Source organism: Monodelphis domestica, chromosome 1, assembly GCF_027887165.1.
Source record: "Monodelphis domestica isolate mMonDom1 chromosome 1, mMonDom1.pri, whole genome shotgun sequence".
Lineage (NCBI taxonomy): Eukaryota > Metazoa > Chordata > Mammalia > Didelphimorphia > Didelphidae > Monodelphis > Monodelphis domestica.
The window spans coordinates 36,743,648-36,767,226 of NC_077227.1; the positions used below are offsets into that span (position 1 = coordinate 36,743,648).

Below are 23,579 nucleotides of genomic sequence, written 5' to 3' on the forward strand. Positions count from 1 at the left end.
GTGCTGCACTGGGTTAGTGCAGCATCAGAAAAACTTCCATGAGGAGTCTTTGCCAGAGGAAGGTGGGAAAGGGGAAAGGAATCTCCCTTTAGAGTGGAGACAGAGGTCAGGAGGGTTTCTTTTTTACCAGCAGAAAAGGGCATGAAGTAGTCACTTTTCTTGAAACTTCCATTTTTATCCAGGAAATGCTGAGGGTCAAATTTGTCAGGGTTGGAGAACTCTTTACTGTCACACAAGACTGGTGAAAGCAATGGGAAGACGTTTGTGCCCTAGAGGGAAGACATTCCAGGGGAGAGTCAGTCAACAACATTATACTAATTGTAAGAATCCTCAGTGGCACCCTATTGTCTCTAGTACAAAATACACACTCCCTTGTGTGTGATATATATTGACATGCCTAGCCCTTAAGAGTCTGGTTAAATTCTAGTTTAGTTTGCCTGATTGAAGTCTCCATTATTGGATCCCATCAATCAACTAGCCAAGTGTTGTTCCCCATTCATGACTTTCCCTCTAGAGTCTCCATGCCTAGAAAGCACTCCTTACTCAAATTAGTTTTTTAGCATCTTGAGCTTCCTTCCTCTTCTTGACTAAGTTTCCAAGCTCTTTCAGCTCTCTCTCCATTCAATTCCTTGGTCTATCCTTCATGTCTACTCCTGTTGCCTGGGTGACACTGGGCAGGATATAAGACTTATAAGTGCCACAAGCAATGCTCAAAGCTTCTAAGTACAGACCAATATCCTGAAATAGTTTCCTCAACTGAAAAGCACTCTGATAATCATTTCACAGCCCAAGTCTGAAGGAAAGAAACAATTCTTTTGGGTAGACTTTTCTAGATGTAATTGTGCTCCCTCCAGAAGAATCCAAAGCCTTTGGTGGTCATACATCCTCCTCTTTCTTCTTGCCTTGTGTGAACACCACTTGACCCATCAATTTTCATCTAGGAGATTCTTAATGATTTGAATTGAACAATAGACTACATGTTATATACTCAATGTGAATCCCTAGGTTGGACGCTCCCTTCCTTTCTTTGGGGGAGAGCAGCTCTGCTGAGACTTCAATTCAGTTAAAAAGAATTCAATCAACTTGTATTAAGTGCCTCTGAAAAGAAGTATTTCAGAATCTAAACCCTCAGTACCACAGTTTTAGTTAAATGACCTTGGGCAAGTCATTTGACCTGAAATTCAGTGTCTCCATCTGCACAATGGGTCAGATAATAGTATTTAGAGGATCCAATCCAGGAAGAGGAAATTATATAAACAAAAAAATTGCTTCTGTAATCTCACTCTATTAGTTTTTCTGTACATTTTCTTTCCAAGTGGTGCTGTGATGAATGAGAAGTGGGGAAAAAAAGATAAGTGTACATTTTCTTCTCATTCTTTATTCATCCATCACACCCAAGTTAGCCATATATAACAAAAGACTGCTTTAAGGGAAACTTCCAGTGAGATCTAAAATGAGATCACTGGACCAAGTGATAGCTAAGATCCCTTCCCAAACCAGATGACAGCTGACCTTGGGGATGGTATATTGTTGCAATTGGATGTCCTGGTTCACTGCATGGGGCAGGTTGAGAGGTAAGAGGTCAATGAATCTTTGCACTTCATGCACGACAGCATCCATATAGGGCATATCTTGCCTGTCCTTTATGGAAGGAATTCGGTTGTGTCCAATCACACGATTAATTTCTTCATGAATTTTTGCTGCAGGAACAAAGATAGGGATGGCCACTTAGGTTCCTCATCTCCTGGGAATACCCAACAGAATGTATATGTAGTATCTGTCTGATGATACACCCTAAGACTGTTTTCAGGTTGGTTCATTGTCCTCCTTCTACTCAGTCAAGGATGTAAAGATTTTTGCAGAAGAAATAGTTTAATTTTCCCAAGACAGTGAATGAGTCAGTAAGACTTGTGTTTACTTTTCTTTTATAAAGACTATGTAAAATTTAATCAAATCATTTAGTCTGTTTTAGCCTCAGTTTCCTCATCTGAAAAATGAGGAACATTAGACACTAGGTAAGGTCCCGTATACTTCTAAATCTATTATATGATTTGTAAAATGGAGGGAATAACTGACCCCCGACCCCCACCAACCTTAAATGAAATGACATATGCCCAGTGAATGACTGTCCTTACATTCTTTATATTGATGGCCACTCATTACCAGAGAGACTAGATGGTTTCATTTGAATGTGAAAGTGCTGCTGAAATCTGTATTTGGATTTATATTATTTATCAGGTAAGTTTCTCATCTCCCCTCTCTATATCCCAATTGGCTGAGGCAAAGACTTCAGCATTAGAAATGACCCATTTTCATTGAGAACCATCCATATCTGAATGAGAATCCTATTCCCCATGTACTTAAAGAAGGTACTGAAGCATGACAAAGATCATCCAGCCTTTGCTTGAAAACCTCCAGTAAGGGAGAACCAATATCTCAGGGCAAAAGCATTAGCTTTGGGACAGCTCTAATAGTCAGCAAGTCTTTCCTTACATGAAGCCTTGCTCTGTCAATTTGCTACTTCTATCCATCAATCTAGTTTACCTGTCTATCATGTACTGCCTCCTGGTAGCCATCAGAACCAGCCTTGCTATTAGATAAGCCCTTGGAGGTGAGAGTGTTTCACTTGGATTTTTGTACTCCGGGTGTATAGCTGAGGGTACATAGTAGGAGCTTTGAATGTTCATTATACTGAATTGAATTCCACATGCAAGACCTTCACAGACTTGAATAACTATCAGGTCTTGCCGAAGTCTTCTGCTATTGATCTGTTTGGAAGTCATATCAGTTTATAACCATGTTGGTGAACCTATAGCAAGCATGCCAAAGGGAGCTGCTCCTCTACCCCTTGTCACCACACCTGAGGACATTTCTCACTCCCCCTGCCCCTCTGCTCAGCAGTCCAATAGTAGGGCTTCCTTCCTCCCCTGTCTGGGGTAAGAGGGAAGTTCCATGTGGCTGGAGGGTGCAATTTGGGCATTTGGTCTCGAAAAGGTTCACTATCATCGATCTAGAAGGTAGGAATGTGGAGACAATGCCCAAGCAATGTATGTGGCTGGCACAGCAAGTGTACTCTGCAAGCATGGCAATTCTTTCACTTTACCTTGGACTTCAGGATGTTTAAGAATGAGGAGGAGGCCATATATTAGAGTGATGCTAGTTGTCTCTGCTCCTGCAGCAAATAAGTCTAATCCAGTCATTACAAGATTCTCCACATCAAATTCAGACTGGGGATTATTTTTCTCCTAAAGCAAGCAGAGGCATAAAATAAATGAAGCCAAGAACAATAGCAGGAACAGTCATAAGTAATAGAAAAAAGTACATAAAATTTTTCCTAGGAGCCATCTTCTTCCTTCTCTACCTCAATAAACTAGAGACTAATAGGTTCAAATCTGGCCTCAGATACTTCTCAGCTGTGTGACCCCGGACAAGTCACTTGACCCCCATTGCCTAGCCCTTACCAGTCTTCTGTCTTGGAACCAATACACAGTATTGATTCTAAGACAGAAGATAAGGGTTTAAAAAAAAGAAAAGAAACTAGAGACTTCCCAATGTACTCAAGCTTCCATTGCCGAAACATAGGCTTAGCCATCCCAGGCAGTCTTCTCTCCCTCAAGGAAAGTGCCATAATGGATACAGGACTAGATTTGGAATCAGGAAGACTTAGATTTAAATTTAGCCTTAGTCAAAGGGTGGTCATGCATCCCTGGGCCAGTCACTTAATCTCTGTCTTGCTTTCTCATATATAATGTGAGAATTGAATCCTTTCTAGATTTCAATTTATTATATCAATGGGATTGATACAATATCTATGGCATGGAAGGGACCTGATGAAGTAACTTGCATAAAATCTTAACGTTCTGGTGTGACACTATGAAATCACTCCTTATGTTTTACATTTTTACCTTAAAAGAGGACAGTATCTAAGTAAAAAACAGAGACACACACTCAAGAAGGAATTTCAGGTGCTCAGAATGGAGTATTGAGAGGAATGTTCCAGGGCAGGAGAAAACAAAATTTCAAATTTTGTAGCGGAAATTACATTCAGTGAGCCCACCTGTGACTGATCAGAAATTCCCTTTCCAAAACCTCCCATATGAAATCATCTAGCTTCATTGTGAAGACTTCCCCAGATGGAAAACACTGCTTAATGAAGAAGTCTTATTTCAGTTTGGACATTTTCCCCTCATGTGGAAACGAAATGTGTCTTTAAACACTCTTATGAGTTCTGTCTTCTGGGAATGGCAGAGCAATGTTATTCTATCCTTTTCTGTGGATCCAGCCTCTAAAATTAGGACAGTTGAGATATCTTTCAACTCACAAATTCTGTGAAATATGAAAGCTAATAGAATAGAACTAAGAAGAACCAATTGTAGAAATCACCTGAGAAAACCCACTTTCTAGCAAGAGAAATTAAAACCTAGAAAGGATGTGATTTTTTTCAATGTCATACAAGAGGAAATTGAAAGTGGTGGTTGGTGAAATAGCCCAAATGATAGACCTCATCCCATGTCACTTGGAATTGTTCAGAAATCTCCATTTTTATAGAATGGAAATGAAGCTGCCTGTGGTTAAAAAAGGTGAGCGATAAGAGTTAAGTAGAAGCTCATCTACTCAAATCAACTGTCAATAAAACTCATAGAGAGAAATTGTGTAAATAATCTAGACCAGGATACTGTACAATGAATATAGACTCTCTCATTAAGAATAGCCATTCTAATGTCTGTAATAAATGAAAAAAAAAAAAAGCATTAAGATTGTAGGACTCCCAGAAATAAAAATAGAATGTCCAAGTCAGCTGTGTGGTTCAATGATAGAGTTCTGGACTTGGAGTCAGGAAGACATGCATTTACATCTAGATTCAAATATTTTATTGCTCTGGGATCTTGTGCAAATCACTTCACTTCTGTCTGTCTGAGTTTTCTCATCTTTAAAATGGAGATAATAAAGTGCCTATTTACTAGGGTTGTTGAAAAGTAGAAGAGAGATAATATTCATGAAGTCCTTTGAAAACTTTGAAGCATGATATAAAAAGCTAGCTATTATTATTAAAGTATTTCACAAAGAAAAATAAAAGTATTAATAAAAGAAATAAGGATGAAAATGCACTGAAATTATCGGTCTCAAAAATGAAGAGTAAATATGCAATTAAAACACATATTGAATAATGTATCAAAGTGGTAGATGTTCTTTTAAGATGAAACTAATAGATTAAGTATTAGAAAATAGTGGAATTTTGCCTCAAATTGTAGTGATAGCCATATTGGAAGGACACACGAGTTCTCTACAAGCCAAAGTGATCTTGAAGATAGGACATAAAGTACCAATTTGAGGATTTTATGTTAGTTAGAAATATAGAGTTAATTTTAATACCTGCATACAATACCTTAATAAATAAAAGAAAAATGTATGTTTTAAAAACCATGGAACAGGGGATCTCGTAACCCCCTGGCTGTATCCCTCCATCCGAGTCTCAGGTCCCTGCCTTAGGGCACACTCAATTCAACCCAGGGACACACCAACAATTCCTGGCTTCCCCCAGAAGACAGAACAACAACTTCATATAAAGGACAATCTGCCTGGGGCTAAAACCTCTGAACACCAGACAGAGATAAGAAAAGCTAATCCTCCCCACTCAGATAGAGATGGCAAACTACACTGAAGCACAAAAGCCCCCAAACCCCCAAATTCCAAAAAAAAAAAACCAAGAAGAAGGTGGCAACTTTGGACACATTTTATGGAGCAAAAATACAAAACACAGAGGAGATAGAAGTGGAAACACAAGCAAATGCTCATAAACCTTCCAAAGGAAATGGAAACTCTCCACAAACCCATGAAGAATTTGAATCAGGAATGATCAAAACAATGGAAGCCTTCTGGGAGGAAAAGTGGGAAATAATGCAAAAGAAATTCACGCATCTACAAAACCAGTTTGACCAAACTGAAAAGCAAAACCAGGCCTTAAAACAAGAACTAATAAAGCAAAACTAAAAGACCAAGAAATTAGAAGAGAACATAAAATATCTCACTGACAAGGTAACACATTTGGAAAATAGAGGGAGAAGAGATAATTTAAGAATAATTGGACTTCCAGAAAAGCCAGAAATAAACAGCAAATTCGACATCGTAATACAAGAGATAATTAAAGAAAAATGCCCAGAGATTCTAGAACAAGGGGGCAATACAGCCACTGACAGAGCTCACAGAACACTCTCTACACTAAACCCCCCAAAGACAACTCCCAGGAATGTAATTGCCAAATTCCAAAGCTCTCAAACAAAAGAAAAAATCCTACAAGAAGCCAGAAAAAGACAATTTAGATATAAAGGAATGCCAATCAGGGTCACACAAGACCTTGCAAGTTCTACTCTGAATGATCGTAAGGCATGGAACAAGATCTTCAGAAAAGCAAGAGAGCTGGGTCTTCAAACTTCCAAGGGAAAATATGGGCATTCAACAAAATAGAAGATTTTCAAGTTTTTGCAAAGAAAAGACCAGAGCTCTGTGGAAAGTTCGATATCGAAAATCAAAGAGCATGGAATACCTGAAAAGGTAAATATGAAGGAAAGGGAAAAGGAGAAAAATGTTATCTTCTTCTTTTACTCAAACTCTCTTCTATAAGGACTACATTTATATCAATCTATGTATACTAACATGTGGGGAAAATGTAATGTGTAAATAGGGGGAAAAGAAAGACCAAATAGAATAATCTTTCTCACACAAAGATTCACATGGGAAGGGGAGGAGAAGGAAACTCCTATAAGAAGGGGAGGAAGAGAATTTTTACTTAAACCTTAATCTCAGGGAAATCAACTCTGAGAGGGAAAAACACCCAGATCCATTGGGATCTTGAATTCTATCTTACCCAACAAGGGTAGGGAGAAAGGAAAACCAAGGGGGGGAGGGAAAACAAAAGGAGAGGGAAAGAGAGGGGGCAGGGGGAGGGAACAAAAAGGGAGGGACTAAAAAAGGAAATATATCAAGGGAGGGGACAAGGGGGATTGCTTTAAAGTAAATCACTGGACTAAAAGGTAGAGGTGAAGAAGAAAAGGTTAGAATTAGGGAAGGATATCATAATGCCAGGGAATCCACAAATGACAGTCATAACTTTGAACGTGAATGGGATGAACTCACCCATAAAACTTAGATGAATAGCAGAATGGATTAGAATCCAAAACCCTACCGTATGTTGTCTTCAAGAAACACACATGAGGCAGGTTGATACCTACAATGTCAGAATTAAAGGATGGAGTAAGACCTTCTGGGCCTCAACTGACAGAAAGAAGGCAGGAGTGGTAATCATGATATCTGATAAAGCCAAAGCAAAAATAGACCTGATCAAAAGGGATAGGGAAGGTAATTATATTTTGTTAAAAGGGACTTTAGATAATGAGGAAATATCACTAATCAACATATATGCACCAAATAATATAGCACCCAAATTTCTAATGGAGAAACTAGGAGAATTGAAGGAAGAAATAGACAGGAAAACCATATTAGTTGGAGACTTAAAACAACCATTATCAAATTTAGATAAATCAAATCAAAAAATAAATAAGAAAGAGGTAAAAGAAGTGAATGAAATCTTAGAAAAATTAGAATTAATAGACATATGGAGAAAAATAAATAGGGATTAAAAAGGAATACACCTTCTTCTCAGCACCACATGGTACATTCACAAAGATTGACCATACATTAGGTTGCAGAAATATGGCACACAAATGCAGAAAAGCAGAAATAATAAACGCAGCCTTTTCAGATCACAAGGCAATAAAAATAATGATTAGTAGTGGTACATGGAAAACCAAATCAAAAACTAATTGGAAATTAAACAATATGATACTCCAAAATCGTTTAGTTAGAGAAGAAATCATAGAAACAATTAACAATTTCATCGAGGAAAATGACAATGGTGAGACATCCTTTTAAACCTTTTGGGATGCAGCCAAAGCGGTAATCAGAGGTAAATACATATCCCTGAGTGCATATATCAACAAACTAGGGAGAGCAGAGATCAATCAATTGGAAATGCAAATAAAAAAACTCGAAAATGATCAAATTAAAAACCCCCAGCAGAAAACCAAACTAGAAATCCTAAAAATTAAGGGAGAAATTAATAAAATTGAAAGTGATAGAACTATTGATTTAATAAATAAGACAAGAAGCTGGTACTTTGAAAAAACAAACAAAATAGACAAAGTACTGGTCAATCTAATTTAAAAAAGGAAGGAAGAAAAGCAAATTAACAGCATTAAAGTGATATGGATGAATATATACAAAAATACAAACTGCCTAGACTAACAGAAGAAGAAATAGAATTCTTAAATAATCCCATATCAGAAAATGAAATCCAACAAGCCATAAAAGAACTTCCTAAGAAAAAATCCCCAGGGCCTGATGGATTCACCAGTGAATTCTATCAAACATTCAGAGAACAGTTAATCCCAATACTATACAAACTATTTGACATAATAAGCTAAGAGGGAGTTCTACCAAACTCCTTTTATGACACAAACATGGTACTAATTCCAAAACCAGGCAGGTCAAAAACAGAGAAAGAAAACTATAGACCAATCTTCCTAATGAATATAGATGCAAAAATCTTAAATAGGATACTAGCAGAAAGACTCCAGCAAGTGATCAGAAGGATCATTCACCATGATCAAGTAGGATTTATACCAGGGATGCAGGGCTGGTTCAATATTAGGAAAACCATCCACATAATTGACCACATCAACAAGCAAACCAACAAGAACCACATGATTATCTCAATAGACACAGAAAAAGCCTTTGATAAAATATAACACCCATTCATTCCTATTAAAAACACTAGAAAGCATAGGAATAGAAGGGTCATTCCTAAAAATAATAAACAGTATATATCTAAAACTATCAGCAAACATCATCTGCAATGGGGATAAACTAGATGCATTCCCAATAAGATCAGGAGTGAAACAAGGATGCCCATTATCACCTCTACTATTTAACATTGTACTAGAAACACTAGCAGTAGCAATTAGAGAAGAAAAAGAAATTGAAGGCATCAAAATAGGCAAGGAGGAGACCAAGTTATCACTCTTTGCAGATGACATGATGGTCTACTTAAAGAATCCTAGAGATTCAACCAAAAAGCTAATTGAAATAATCAACAACTTTAGCAAAGTTGCAGGATACAAAATAAACCCACATAAGTCATCAGCTTTTCTATATATCTCCAACACAGCTCAGCAGCAAAAACTAGAAAGAGAAATCCCATTCAAAATCACCTTAGACAAAATAAAATACTTAGGAATCTACCTCCCGAGACAAACACAGGAACTATATGAACACAACTACAAAACACTCTCCACACAACTAAAACTAGACTTGAGCAATTGGAAAAACATTAACTGCTCATGGATAGGACGAGCCAATATAATAAAAATGACCATCCTACCCAAACTTATTTATCTATTAAGTGCCATACCCATTGAACTCCCAAAATATTTCTTTACTGATTTAGAAAAAACCATAAAAAAATTCATCTGGAATAACAAAAGATCAAGGATATCCAGGGAAATAATGAAGAAAAAAAAACACATATGATGGGGGCCTTGCAGTCCCTGACCTTAAACTATATTACAAAGCAGCAGTCATCAAAACAATTTGGTACTGGCTAAGAGACAGAAAGGAGGATCACTGGAATAGACTGGGGGTAAGTGACCTCAGCAAGACAGTATACGATAAACCCAAAGATCCCAGCTTTTGGGACAAAAATCCACTATTCGATAAAAACTGCTGGGAAAATTGGAAGACAGTGTGGGAGAGACTAGGAATAGAGCAACACCTCACACCATACACCAAGATAAATTCAAAATGGGTGAATGACTTGAACATAAAGAAGGAAACTATAAGAAAATTAGGTGAACACAGAATAGCATACATGTCAGACCTTTGGGAGGGGAAAGACTTTAAAACCAAGCAAGACATAGAAAGAATCACAAAAAGTAAAATAAATAATTTTGACTACATCAAATTAAAAAGCTTTTGTACAAACAAAACCAATGTAACTAAAATCAGAAGGGAAACTCAAATTGGGAAAAAATCTTCATAGAAACCTCTGACAAAGGTTTAATTACCCAAATTTATAAAGAGCTAAATCAATTGTACAAAAAATCAAGCCATTCTCCAATTGATAAATGGGCAAGGGACATGGATAGGCAGTTCTCAGATAAAGAAATCAAAACTATTAATAAGCACATGAAGAAGTGTTCTAAATCTCTTATAATCAGAGAGATGCAAATAAAAACAACTCTGAGGTATCACCTCACACCTAGCAGATTGACTAACATAACAGCAAAGGAAAGTAATGAATGCTGAAGGGGATGTGGCAAAGTGGGGACATTAATTCATTGCTGGTGGAGTTGTGAACTGATCCAACCACTCTGGAGGGCAATTTGGAACTATGCCCAAAGGGCGATTAAAGACTGTCTGCCCTCTGATCCAGCCATAGCACTGCTGGGTTTGTACCCCAAAGAGATAATGGACAAAAAGACTTGAACAAAAATATTCATAGCTGCGCTGTTTGTGGTGGCCCAAAACTGGAAAACGAGGGGATGCCCATCAGTTGCGGAATGGCTAAGCAAATTGTGGTATATGTTGGTGATGGAATACTATTGTCCTAAAAGGAATAATAAAGTGGAGGAATTCCATGGAGACTGGAACAACCTCCAGGAAGTGATGCAGAGTGAGAGGAGCAGAACCAGGAGAACATTGTACAGAGACTGTGGTATAATCGAACGTAATGGACTTCTCCATTAGTGGCGGTGTAATGTCCCTGAACAATCTGCAGGGATCTAGGAGAAAAAACACTAGTCATAAGCAGAGGATAAACTGTGGGAGTAGAAACACCGAGGAAAAGCAACTGCCTGAATACAGTGGTTGAGGGGACATGGCAGAGGAGAGACTCTAAATGAACACTCTAATGCAAATACTAAGAACATGACAATGGGTTCGAATCAAGAACACATGTGATACCCAGTGGAATCACATGTCGGCTATGGGGGGTGTGGGGGAGGAAAAGAAAATGATCTATGTCTTTAATGAATAATGCTTGGAAATGATCAAATAAAATATTATAAAATTTTTAAAAAAAAGAAAAAAAAGAAAAAAACCCATGGAAAAATACAAACTCATGAAATTCACAGGCCCTCAACTAGAAAGAAGTATCAAGTTAATCACATCATGAATTGTTCTGGTCCAACATCAGACTTTCAATACTTGGCAAATATTTTGGGAAATGAAAGCAAAGCCCCTGCCCTATCAAGCACAAGAATTCAAATAGGTAAGGATTTGAACTCTATGAGAAATCTTACAAATGGTAGGAGCTAAGCATGGAAGAGTATTAGAACTGTTAAGAGAATTGAGGAAAGAGAACATTCAAGATCAAGGGACTAAACTGTATAAAGGCAAAGAGGCAAAAGATGGAATGCTGTGTCCAGGAAACAAGAAGTAGGCTAATTTGGTCAGAGCATAGATGGAGGGAGGAATTGTGTAACCAACCCAGAAAAAAAGGCTGAAGCCAGATTGTAAAGGACCTTAAAGCCCAAACAGATGAATGTTTGTTTGTTTTATAAGCAGTGTGAAGCCCTCAAACTTCCTGATCATGGGAGTGGTCTTGGGAGTTTGCACATTAAGTGTGCTAATTTTGCATATTTGTAATGAATGGATTGAGAGTCTTGATGTTTGAAGGGATGTTAAGAGAGAATTTTCATTGTCCAGGAGAGAGAGAAGATGATGACCAGAGCAAGGGTGACTGTTTAGTAAAAGAGAAGAAGGAAGTAAGGATTACTGTACTGATGGTATTGAGGAAAAAAGTTTTTTTTTGCTCTCTCTTCCCCATAAACACCATTTGGATGGTAGAGGTACAATTTTTCTCATTGTGCCAATCAATTACTAATCATTTTTGGTCAATTCAACAAATACTCAATTAAGTACCTTATCAGAGTTGGATAATATTAGATGTTCAGAGAGATACAAATTTCCAAAAAGATACAATTCCTACCCATGTGGAGTTTATATTCTAGAAGAATGGGGCAACCAAAGATACATCACTCTCAAGTAAATGATACATGACTAGTGCATCAGGAGGATGCATATAATATCCTATGGGAGATCCCAAAGAATAAAATCATTGTTTGTGGCTGTTATTTGTGTGTGTTTGTGTGTGTGTGTGTGTAAACATAGTAGATTTTATTCTTATTCTCTTTTCTTCTCATTCTGACTGTGTGAAAAGTGTTTTTTTTTTTTACTGGTGTTCATATTGTTGCTGGGTATGTTTTGGTAAATATGTCCATAGACATTTTATATTTTTCTATTATTATTTTCAATTGAATTTCCTTTTTTGTTCTCACTGTTGGTTTCTTTGGTAGTAAATGGTAATGCTGATGATTCATGTGGATTATTTTGTATTCTGCAACTTTGTTAAAGTTGTTCATTGTTTCTTTTAGTTTTTTGGTTGATTCTCATATCATCATCTCATCTGTAAAGAATGATAGTTTCATTTCCTCATTGTCTAATTTCTTTTTCTGCCCTTATTGCTATAGCTATCATTTCTTTACAATATTAAATTGTAGTGGTAATAATAGACATCTTTGATTCACCACTGATCTGATTGGGAAAGGTTCTCCTTTCCTCCCCATTACATATAACTCTTACTGGTGGTTTAGATTGATGAAATTGCTCAGTACTCCTAAAATTTTTTCCTTCTGAGAAAAGTTTTTTTCCACTGGGTTAGACTGTAAAGGAAAAAAGGAAGGAAACATCTACATTGCACTAAGCCCTGAGCTAAACACCTTCCAAATATTAACTCATTTAATCTTTACAATGACCCTAGGAGGTGGCTGCTTTACAGTTGTTGAAATGGAGGCAGACAGCAATTATGTGACTTCCTTTGGGTTATCCCACTATAAAGTGACTGATTCCAGAATCGCATGCAAATCTTTCAGACCTTAGTCTCAACAGTCTACCAATTCTATCACCTTTGTGATAGAGGCTGGCACTAAAGAAAAAGTGCCAGACTGAAGAGTATGTGAAATTGATCACCTCAATGGTGAACCTCAGGTATACTTCAGAGTAGAAGCCTCCCTTGGGGGTACATCCCTTCCCTTCTTACTCTTATTTTTTTTAAATACCTTGAAGCCTCTATCAATCTGAGTGGAACTATGTAGGACTGTAAGAAAGTCACAGAATAATTTGCAAGTTGAACTGATGTCCATTTTCGCAAATTTGTTCATTTTAATTATTAGGGACATACATATGGTATTATAAGGGCTTTATTTGTTTTCCAAATTGGTTCATGAATTTCTGGAAGTTTTGAATATCTTTTATATTTCTATGGTGCAAAATGAAGTTGCTTTCTAGAATTAGTTTATTTTGAGTGCTTTCATGTTAAGTTGTTGTAGCTAGTATTTATAAAAATAGACATAATTTATATTTATATTTAAAGTTAGCAAAATGCTTTACACATTTATCATTTTCTCCTTATCAGAATTCTGGGACATAAATATAATTATTCCCATTTTACATATGAGGAAATTGAGGCAGAGGGGGATGATAGGTCTTGCCCAGTATTAAGCAGCTAGGAAGTATCTGAAGTTGACTTTCAACCAAATCTTCCTGACTCCAAGTTCTGCTCTGCATCATGTTTCTATATTTTGCTTTGCATGTTATCTATCACTCCCATTAGATTTTAAGCTCCTTGACATGGGACTAGCCTTTCATCTCTTTTTTGTATCTCAAGCACTTAGCAAAAGCACTTGGGCCATGGTAGGCACTTGGTAAATGTTATTAATCGATTCTGATGCTCATTTTCAAATACCGCATTCTCCTGCAAAGAGGAAAGTCTAGATCAGCAGCTGATCACTGAGCCACAGAATTCTTCTCAATTCATTTCTAATACAGGGTTCAGTTAAGGAGCAGCGGGAGGGCAAACATGGCTCAGTTTTTAGAGAGATGTTGGCATCCTTGGGGGATAGGGATGTCTTGAGGTTTCCTCTGGTGTCCCTTCTTGTGGTTTGAAGAGAGAGGGCTGAAAAACCTTTGGAATATCAGCCTGGCTTCACTGGCAACATGCTCCCCCCATGTATCCTACCTGCTGCATTTTGGAGAGGTAGCAGTCAATGTAGTCTTGAGGGTTGTTAGGGTCCAGTATCTCTTGATGCTCCTTCACTCTTTCCAAAATGAAGCGTTTTAGTTCCTCCACATTTTTAAAAAGTTGTTTATGCTTTCCAGGGAGATGCACTCTGAATGCTGGTAAAAAGTTGTAGAGCTAACTCCCCCAGAAAAAGAAAACACAAAGACACGTGAGTTAGTGTCACAGAGAGACAATTTGTAATCTCTACTTTATGAACTATTCTGTTCTATTCAAAGTCATTGCATTTTTAATATTCATATAAATATTTCATTAATAAAAATATCTTCTCTCATCTTCACTCCATACTGGGAAAAAAGAAAAACAAAAGCATGAAATAAATCTGTATAGTCAAGGGAAACAAAATGGCACCTTGGTAATAGCCAGAAATATATGTATTATATATCTTGAGCCCATTTCTTCTCTGACAGGAGATGGAAATTTGTTATGTTACCTCAGGAGTTCTTTAGCCTTCCATGGTGTTTATCTTTCTGGTGTCTTTATTATTATACAAATTATTTCTGCTCACTGTACTTGGCATCTATTTATAAAATCTTGTAGGTCTGAAAATGTCCTTCTCATCATTTCTCACATTATAGTAGAAATTCTATAAACTTTATGTGCCATAATTTGTTCAACTATAACCCAGCTAATTAGTATTCCATAATTTTTAGTGCTCTGAAGTCACAAAAAGTTGCTTTCCACTTTTCCAGATATAACTTTCAAATTCTGTTTATAAAAATTTTGAAGCATAGAAGAAATAGTTGTATTGTTTGTTCATAGCATATACATAGGGGCAAGTAGATGACTCAGTGGATTGAGAGTCAGACCCAGACATTGGAGGTCCTGGGTTCAAATCTGGTCTCAGATACTTCCTAGTTATGTGACCCTGGGCAAGTCACTTGACCCCCATTGCCTAGCCCTTACCGCTCTTCTGCCTTGGAACCAATTCACAGAATTGATTCTAAAAAAGAAGGTGAGGGTTTAAAAAAAAGCACATACATAATTTACTAAATTGAAGAGAGAGATCAAAATTGTTTTCTAGGGCGCCTAGTTGAATTCAGAGCTACGTTACCAGTATCTCAATGTGTTAGTTTTCCCAAAGTTCCTCCAACCTGTAATATTTTGAAAAATATGGAAGGATAAATCAGGACTTATCCACATTTTAAAGAAAGTCATTGGGGCAACAATTTCTATGACAACTTCTATAGTGCCAGTAAATTGGTGGAATGTTTTCTAAGGCATCCATTCAGGGAAGATGATGTTGATTATGAAAGATGGATATTTTCCTAAAGTAATTAGCAGACAAAACAATGAGTAATAATTAGAGAAAGGAAGCTTCATTGAAGTTCAGGGAACAAGAATTCTATTCCTCTGACCAAAATGAGCTTGTAGCAGAGAGAAACCTGGCTAGAAGGCAATGCTTCTTTCTCCTCCAGACATGAGACATCGGGAGAACATGGTGCTGACACGTTCTAAAGGGGTGGCAATTAGGTTAAGTTGAAGGTAATTAATTAGACACTTCTGGAAAAAATCACTGAGAATCAAGGAAGGTCAACTCTTGAAGTGAGAGGAAGAGAAAGGTTCTTAGAGCAGCAAGTGTAAAAAATTTAGAAACTTCTCCGACTTGTTCTTTCTAACTTAAATTTCTTTTGTTTTTCAATGAACAAACACTGTCTCTCTTTTCTCCTTGAGTTGAATTTTTTAAAACTCTTGTAACAAAATGGAATATTCCAGCAAAAAAAGTCCAATGTTGCTTATTTCCATAAATAGCTGTATATGTCAAATATACTTACCAGATCAAATTGCTTACCATCTCTAGGAGGAGGGAGGCAAAGGGGAAAGGAGATAATTTGGATCATATAATTTCAGAAAACTTATATGGAAAGTTGTTATTATATGTAATTGGTAAAATAAAATATCTTTATAAAAAATGGATGTGTAATGGCTTCTAGGAGAGACTAAAGTAAGTATTTTGTGTGTGAATGAGGGGAGAATATCCTAAAAGAATACCAGATAATGAGCTTTCTCAATATGCTAATTAATGATTATTTTTCAAATATTATTTCTCTTTATATTATAATTATTCTCATTGTGCTAATCAATTATTAATCAATTCAACAAATACTAAATAAGTACCTTATCAATGTAGGATCATATATTAGATGTTGAGAGAGATACAAATTTCCTAAAAGATACAATTTCTACCCATGTGGAGTTCAAATTCTAGAAGAAGAATGGGGCAACCAGGGATACATAACTCTAAAGTAAGTCATACATGACTAGTGCATCAGGAGGAAGCATATAATAATCTATGGGATATCCAAAGAATAAAAACATTGTTAATCCCAGGGAATAAGGGAGGCTTCATGAAGTAGGTGGCATTAGAGTGGGATTTTAAAGGATGGGCAGAAATTCAACAGCTGAAGAGGGAACCTGATGGACATTCAAGGAATATTGGACAGGAGAAACAAATCTCCTAAATGAAAGAAGCACAGGAGTAGACTGTAGGACTGTGAATGATCCAGCATGGCTCTGTCATAAAGTATATTGAGTATGTGAATTAAACAGATAAGAATCAAGAGTTAATGTGGTGCCATAATTGGAGAGTCAAGAATGATAGATAAATTGGAAACTCTTTGCTCCATCTTGAGAAAGCCTACATTATGCCCCTCTGAAGCCAAAGTACTTAATTTCTCCAGGTGGCATTGATAGTAATCAGATGAATTTGAGGGAGTGTTGAGTGGAGAACAGGATCCTCTCTGACCAATTCAAAACTCAAAAGGGAAACTAAGGCCATCATTTCATAAATTGACCACCATATCCTCTCCTTACCAACAAGTGAAGACTTCAGCTGACAATGGTGTGAAATTCGTCAAATTGGCAAAAAAAACTTAAAGTGTTCCAAGATTCCTATTTCTTTTTTAAGACTAGTTCACAGCTCTGCTGTGAAGATGAGTTTATCTTTTCTTCAGATAATGATTAAGAGAAGAAGATCATTGGATTTGAAGTCAGAACAGCTAGATCAGCATGCATGTGACCCTGTGACCCTGTGACCTACTTGGTAAACTCCAGGAAATCATGCCAGCTCTCTTTATCTCAGTTTCCTCCTTGGAGCAGTAATAATAGTAGTAGTTGCATTCATAATAGCTAGTATTTATATAACATTATATGAGTGTGTGATATACTGATCCTGTTGCAGAAATTCATCAGTCACAAAATAAGAAGACCCCTCTGACCTTACCTGTATCCATGGTTTGGCAAACAGTTGAAAGTTTTCATTTAATAAGCCTATCAAATATAGAAATTTCTCATCTTTGTAGTTGAATCGTTCACGGAAAAGTATAGAGCAGATCACATTGCATGGAGCACAGCCAAGGATGAAGGTGGGATCATTAGGCTGACCTAATGTTGAAAAAAATTACCAAAAGTAGAAAAAAACAGCCTTATCAGCAATGTCTCCTATCAAGTAGAAATTGGGGTCTCTTCTGTTCATACCTAGATTTGGTGTTTAATTCCTCTCGGATTATTTTCCTGGATAGTTTCTTTTATGCATTGGAGGGAGGCTAGATAGATAAGATGTAATATCTGAATAAGAAAAGCAAGAAGGGAGTTCTATAGCTAAATAGAATGGTTGACTAGTCAATGGACCAAGGCAGAGACTTTTGAAGGATGTCAGAACAACCTCCCTCTGGAGGCCAGGAGTAAACTCTTGCCCAAGTCAGCATAACCTTTCCAGCAGCTAAGCAGACACTCCCTGTATTGTAAACCCCTCAGCTAGCTGCAACTGCCAAATCACGATATCCTATTGTTCAACATTTCATGCTAGCCCCCTATACTATAAAAGGTGTTCCCCCATCAAAGCCAGTGTGCCCCCTTCTTTGGGGCAGCGCTAGTGGGTGCTAGAAATAAATGGTGATCGTTTGCTTACTTGCATTATCTCTGTATACGTTCCTGGGGGATTTTCTAGGACCTAATGCTTTGAATGACCCCAAAGCATGTAGTACATAGGACTAGAATGTGTGAGTAGTGAGACCCCACAGACTCAGAAGACAAGAACTGAAAGCCAACCTTTTGTCTTCTTGAGTTCCTCCACCAGGCATTGGGCTTCCTCCTGAACTCTCTCTTCAATGGTTCTCTTCCCCATCCCAAAGTTCCTTAGTGTCATCAAAGAAAATTTCCTGATTTGTTTCCACTTTTCTCCATGACTGAAAACAACTCCTAGACAATGGAGAAGATGTGGGTCATTCTAAAAATCAAGGCAAAAGGTGGACACTGTGCATGGTAGCTAAGGAATTTCTAGTTTAACTCATTTCAGACAGAGTTTAGTGCAACATGGTAGGTATCAGATCTCTACCACTTGAAGACCTTGTGCTATGTTCTGGAATAGAATGTTAAAAATAGAAGTCATTAACTGCTCTATGGATATATACTTGATATGATATATTCTACCATACCTTTTTTTGTTTTTCACTGACTTGAATAAACTAAGCTTACCTTGTCCTTTAACTATATCTTCAAATATCGGTACATTTCCCCTCTCCATAAAAATATCTCCTTTATCAATTAGAGCTTCCTTCACAATGTTATATCCATATAGCACCACAACACACTGCGTTCCAAAATAAAGAGTATATATGGAGCCGTATTTTTTAGCCAGCTATGAAAAGAATGCCAAGAAATAGAGGTTAGTGTGAAACTTCAAAAAGCTGAAGTCTATCGCCACAACTATATCACATCATGCCATATGTCTGTGTATATGTGAGTAGCTGTTGTGATAATTAAAATGTTTTGGAGCAAGGGAAATATATATATCAATTATGACCGCTGAAATATGTTTTCTACTGTGTCTTGGTTTTATATAAATATAAGATTGTCGCATATATTCCCAATTTATGAATATGCCCAAGCCAACTGGGTTTTATAGAGAAATTTAATTTATAATACACTGATTAATCAATAGAAAAAGAGAGAAAGTAAGAAAGGAATAAGAATGAATAAATCACTGAGTTGGTTTTATCACTCACCCAAGATCTCTCTAGGTAAGGCTTCTCATACCAACCTCAGGCTCCACCTTCAAGAGAGCCACCTTTCAAGAAATGTTTCCAGAGAATTCTCCTCCTTCAGAGCCAGCCTTCTCTCCTGGTTTTCCCACAGAGCAACCTCCTCAGTCCTCCTTCAGAGCCACCTCGCTCAGAGCAAAACCTCCTCCGAGCAAAAAACTCTCCTCCTCTCTCCTCAGACCCAGCTATCTTTAAGGAAACCATCTAAGTTCCCTCCCCTCAGTTCTCACATCTACCAATCACTGTCAATGTCTCCCCTGTGCCAATGGTGCTCTAGTTTAACCCAGGACTGCCCAGAGGTCTGTGGCTTTGCACATGTCTGTTGAAGGTCATATTCTCAAATAATTAAATCTTGACCTTTGCTGCAGCCCTTCCTAAATCCTGTTATTCTAAGTAGGGTGGAGATTGTATTTCCCAAGACCTGGTTCTGTCATTCCAAGTATCTCTATTGTATCAATTCTAAAATCAATCATGACTCAAAGAAACTTCCTTTTCTATGCTTAAGCATAGGTCAAAGCCCTTTCCATTGTTTAGCAAAAGGTTTCTGTCCTAAAGTAGTCTTAAGTAGGGAGGAGAAGGACCCTCCCATGCCAAGGGTTTTCACATTCCAATAGAGTTCTTACTATCAGTAGGAAATTTTTCAAGTATGAAATTTCCCAATGGTGAAATTTCCAACATTCATACGTCTAAGAAATTTTAAGGTTTACAATCCCCCCTGATGATCATGGGAGACCAGTCTCCCCATTGATCAAACAACATAATCAATTTTGTAATTCTGAATTCAATTCTAACTAAAGATATACACAATATTCAATTTTCTAAGAGAATTAGATTAGTGAGAGAGGAAATAGAAAAGAAAAGAAAGCAAAACAAATGTTTTGCTAGGCACATTGACAGAAAGCCAAATTAGGGGCAGTCCCCTTTGGCATAAATGTGTACAATTACAATAAATGTTCAATCAAAAGTTCAGTCCAATCAATCATATCCAAAGTTCATTCTTGATCTTCTTGATAAAGTGTAGGTTTTCGGCATCTTTCTGCAATAGTTCATTCTCTGGATATAAAAGTTTCAAGTTTCTTTTTTGAAGATCTTTTCTCGACCAGAATCAAAATCTTTAATTTTTTTAACAGTAAAATCTTAAACAAAATTCAAAATTCTTGGATTTTTATAAAAATACAATCTCAAACAAAAAAATTCAAAAATTCTTAGATTTTAAATTAAAATACAATCCCCCCTAAAGTAAGTATTAAAAAATATCAAGTTTAGCTCAGAATGCAATGTTCAGTTATGGGGGTGTATGTGTCAATTATCAAAAGAATAGAAAAATAATCAAAAACATAAGAAAAATTCAAAATAGACCTTATATAGGTCCAGTTTAAAGTAATTTCTATCCCACAAGTATGTAGGACAGAATGCAGTAATATTTCACGTAGCCAATTGTAGCCAAGATTACAAGAAGTTGCCATAATAAAAGAAGAAAAGAATTAGAATTCTATTTTGATGGGGAAATGTCATTCCCTCATCTGATTTTTTTTCCTCAGGGATATAGGGAGCCAGTATGATAGTCAAGCTTTGAAGTTGTTTGAGTACTTCGAAAAGAGTGCAGATACAAGGAAGTCCTATGACTTAAACATAAGTTAAGCATCGCAACCTCGATCTCACTTTAATATTTCTTGTGTGCTCTATTGGCACTATTCAGGTTTAGTCTGTGCTCCTTGTTTTTATCCCTTTTCCTGGAATCAGACACAAACATTAACCACAATCCTATAATATTTTATCAATAAATTACAGGTTCCCATAGTTTAAAGCTTTTAGGCATATATTGATATTATAGCAAGAGTATATATATTAACTTGTATTACTGCAGGAAAAAAAATAATATTAATATTAATTATGTGTACCTTCAGTACAAAAATGAGAAAAAAATCAAATATTCTGATAAAAAAGAAAAGAAAAGAAATAATAAAATTAAGAAAAAAAATCAGTAATTCAATATATTCTTGAAAAATCAGCATCCATTTGTCTATGGATTATTATCTCCAATTCATATGATAAGATATAGTCACAATTCATATGATAGGATAGAGTCAATCAGTCTCAGCAGAAGATGCTTTCTTCACATGTGAGCAGTGAATCCAAGAGTCCCTTTCTCCAATCTTTATAGATGTTGGAGTAGTTAATAATATTTGGAATGGTCCTTCCCATGAAGGTTGAGTTGCTCCAGTTTGCTTGAAATTCTTGATATAAACTTTATCTCCTGGGTTCAGGTCATGCAGAGAAAAGTCTAATGGTCTGGCTTGCACTGCAGCTCCGGATTCATGAAGTTCATGTACTTTGTGCTGTAACTCCTGTATATAGGAAGCAATAGTAATATCTCCCCCTAATAGCGATGTATAAGCCGGGGAGAAAGGCTTAGCCTGTATAGGCGGATGTCCAAAAAGCATCTCAAATGGTGAAATATGTAAGTCTCCTCTAGGCCTGCTTCTAAGATAAAATAGGGCCACAGGGAGAATTTCAGGCCATTTTAAATGGGTCTCAGTGCATAATTTGCCATTCATAGTCTTAAGTTCTTTATTCATCCTCTCCACTTGGCCTGAGCTCTGGGGGTGATATGGAACATGGAATTTTGGAGTTATCCCCAAGCAAGAATATATTTGGTTTAAGACAGAATCGGTAAAATGACTCCCTCTATCGGAGTCAATACTTGCTGGCAGGCCAAAACGATGAATAATTTCCTTTAAAAGTATCTTTGCAACAAAATCTGCTGTGGCTCGGGTTGTAGGAAATGCTTCCGGCCATCTGGTTAGTTGATCTACAGTTACTAGACAAAATTTATAATGTCCCGCCTTTGGCATCGTTATGAAATCTATCTGTAGATGTTCAAAAGGTGTGTAAGCCAGAGGGCGTCCCCCAAAGGCTTTTCCACGATATGCATGTTGGTTATATGCCTGGCAGATAGGGCAGGCTGAACATACTTTAGAGGCTACAGTAGTTATACCAGGGGCTAGCCATACCCTCTTGAAAGAGTCCACGATGCCCTGGGTGCCAAAATGACCATTTTTATGAATAGATTGGCAAATTTGGTTATAGAAACTTCTAGGGAGCAGGGGTTTTCCTTCAGATGACACCCATACTCCATTAATCTGTTTTGCTTTAAATTTTTGTTTCCATTTTTCCACTTCCTTTTCATTATAGGAAAGTGATAAATTTAAATTATCAGTGGTTGTTAATGTTAAAATTAATCCAGGTCCTTCTATGGCTGCTAGTTTTACAGGGGTATCTGCTCGGTCATTTCCTCTAGAGACAGGGTCAGTGCCACCTGTATGGGCAGAGCACTGAACTACAGCTAGGGCTTTAGGCAGTTTGAGAGCAGAAAGAACTTCATTAATAATTTCTGCATTAGCTATGGATTTTCCAGCTGAGGTTAAAAATCCTCTCTGGAGCCATAGCATCCCAACTGAGTGACAAGTGCCAAAAACATATCTAGAATCCGTATAAATTGTTGCCTTTTTATCCTTGGCAATTATACAAGCTTGTTTTAGAGCTATGAGTTCTGCTCCTTGAGTGCTAATGATAGAAGGTAGTGAAGCTGATCATTCAGTGGCAAATTCTGAGTCTACAGCAGCTACAGTGAAACGTATGCCATCCCTCATAAAAGAGGAACCATCTGTAAATAAAATCAGATCTGCATTGTCTAAGGGAGTGTCCAAGAGATTATCTCGAGGCTTTTCTACCATGGACACTAATGTTTCACAGTTATGTAATGGTTCTCTTGAAGTAGGTAAATCTGGAAGCAAGGTGGCAGGGTTAAGAGTTGAACAGCGTTTCAAGGTAATATTTTCACTATTTAATAAGGTTATTTCATACCTTGTAATTCTCTGATCCGAGAATGCCTGTGTTCTATGTTTTATCAATAATGCTTCAATCTCATGTGGGCACATTATTGTTAATGGACATCCCAATACTAAATCAATGGTTTTTGTTACTAGTAAGGCTGTAGCAGCTATTCCTCTAAGGCATGGTGGTACTCCTGCTGCTACTGGGTCTAGTTGGGCAGAATAATAAGCAATTGGGCTCTGAGAAGGTCCCAAAGTCTGAGTTAACACGCCAGAGGCTACTCCTCTTCGCTCATGCACATATAAAGTAAATGGCTTGTTGTAATCTGGGATGCCTAGAGCAGGGACAGACATGATAGCCTTTTTTAGATCTGATAGAGCTGACAAGTGTTCAGGCTCTAATTTGAGGGGTTCAGGAACTGAATCCTTTGTTAATGCTATAAGGGGTTTAGTAATTTCCCCATAGCAAGGAATCCATTGTCTACAAAACCCTGTTGCTCCTAAAAATTG

General features: G+C 37.1%; 1 protein-coding gene across 1 annotated transcript in view; it reads right to left on the reverse strand.

Annotated features, from left to right (window-relative positions):
* LOC100026618 (cytochrome P450 2C23-like) overlaps positions 1-23,579 on the reverse strand; it is a 38,038-nt gene that overhangs the window by 909 nt on the left and 13,550 nt on the right. The window contains exons 2-8 of the mRNA XM_001377126.5: positions 18,668-18,830; positions 18,242-18,391; positions 17,415-17,575; positions 14,132-14,308; positions 3,104-3,245; positions 1,513-1,700; positions 128-269 (exon numbers count right to left, since the gene is read on the reverse strand). Of these exons, the coding sequence (XP_001377163.2) occupies positions 128-269; positions 1,513-1,700; positions 3,104-3,245; positions 14,132-14,308; positions 17,415-17,575; positions 18,242-18,391; positions 18,668-18,830 (1,123 nt within the window). The remainder of the gene's footprint in view (positions 1-127; positions 270-1,512; positions 1,701-3,103; positions 3,246-14,131; positions 14,309-17,414; positions 17,576-18,241; positions 18,392-18,667; positions 18,831-23,579) is intronic.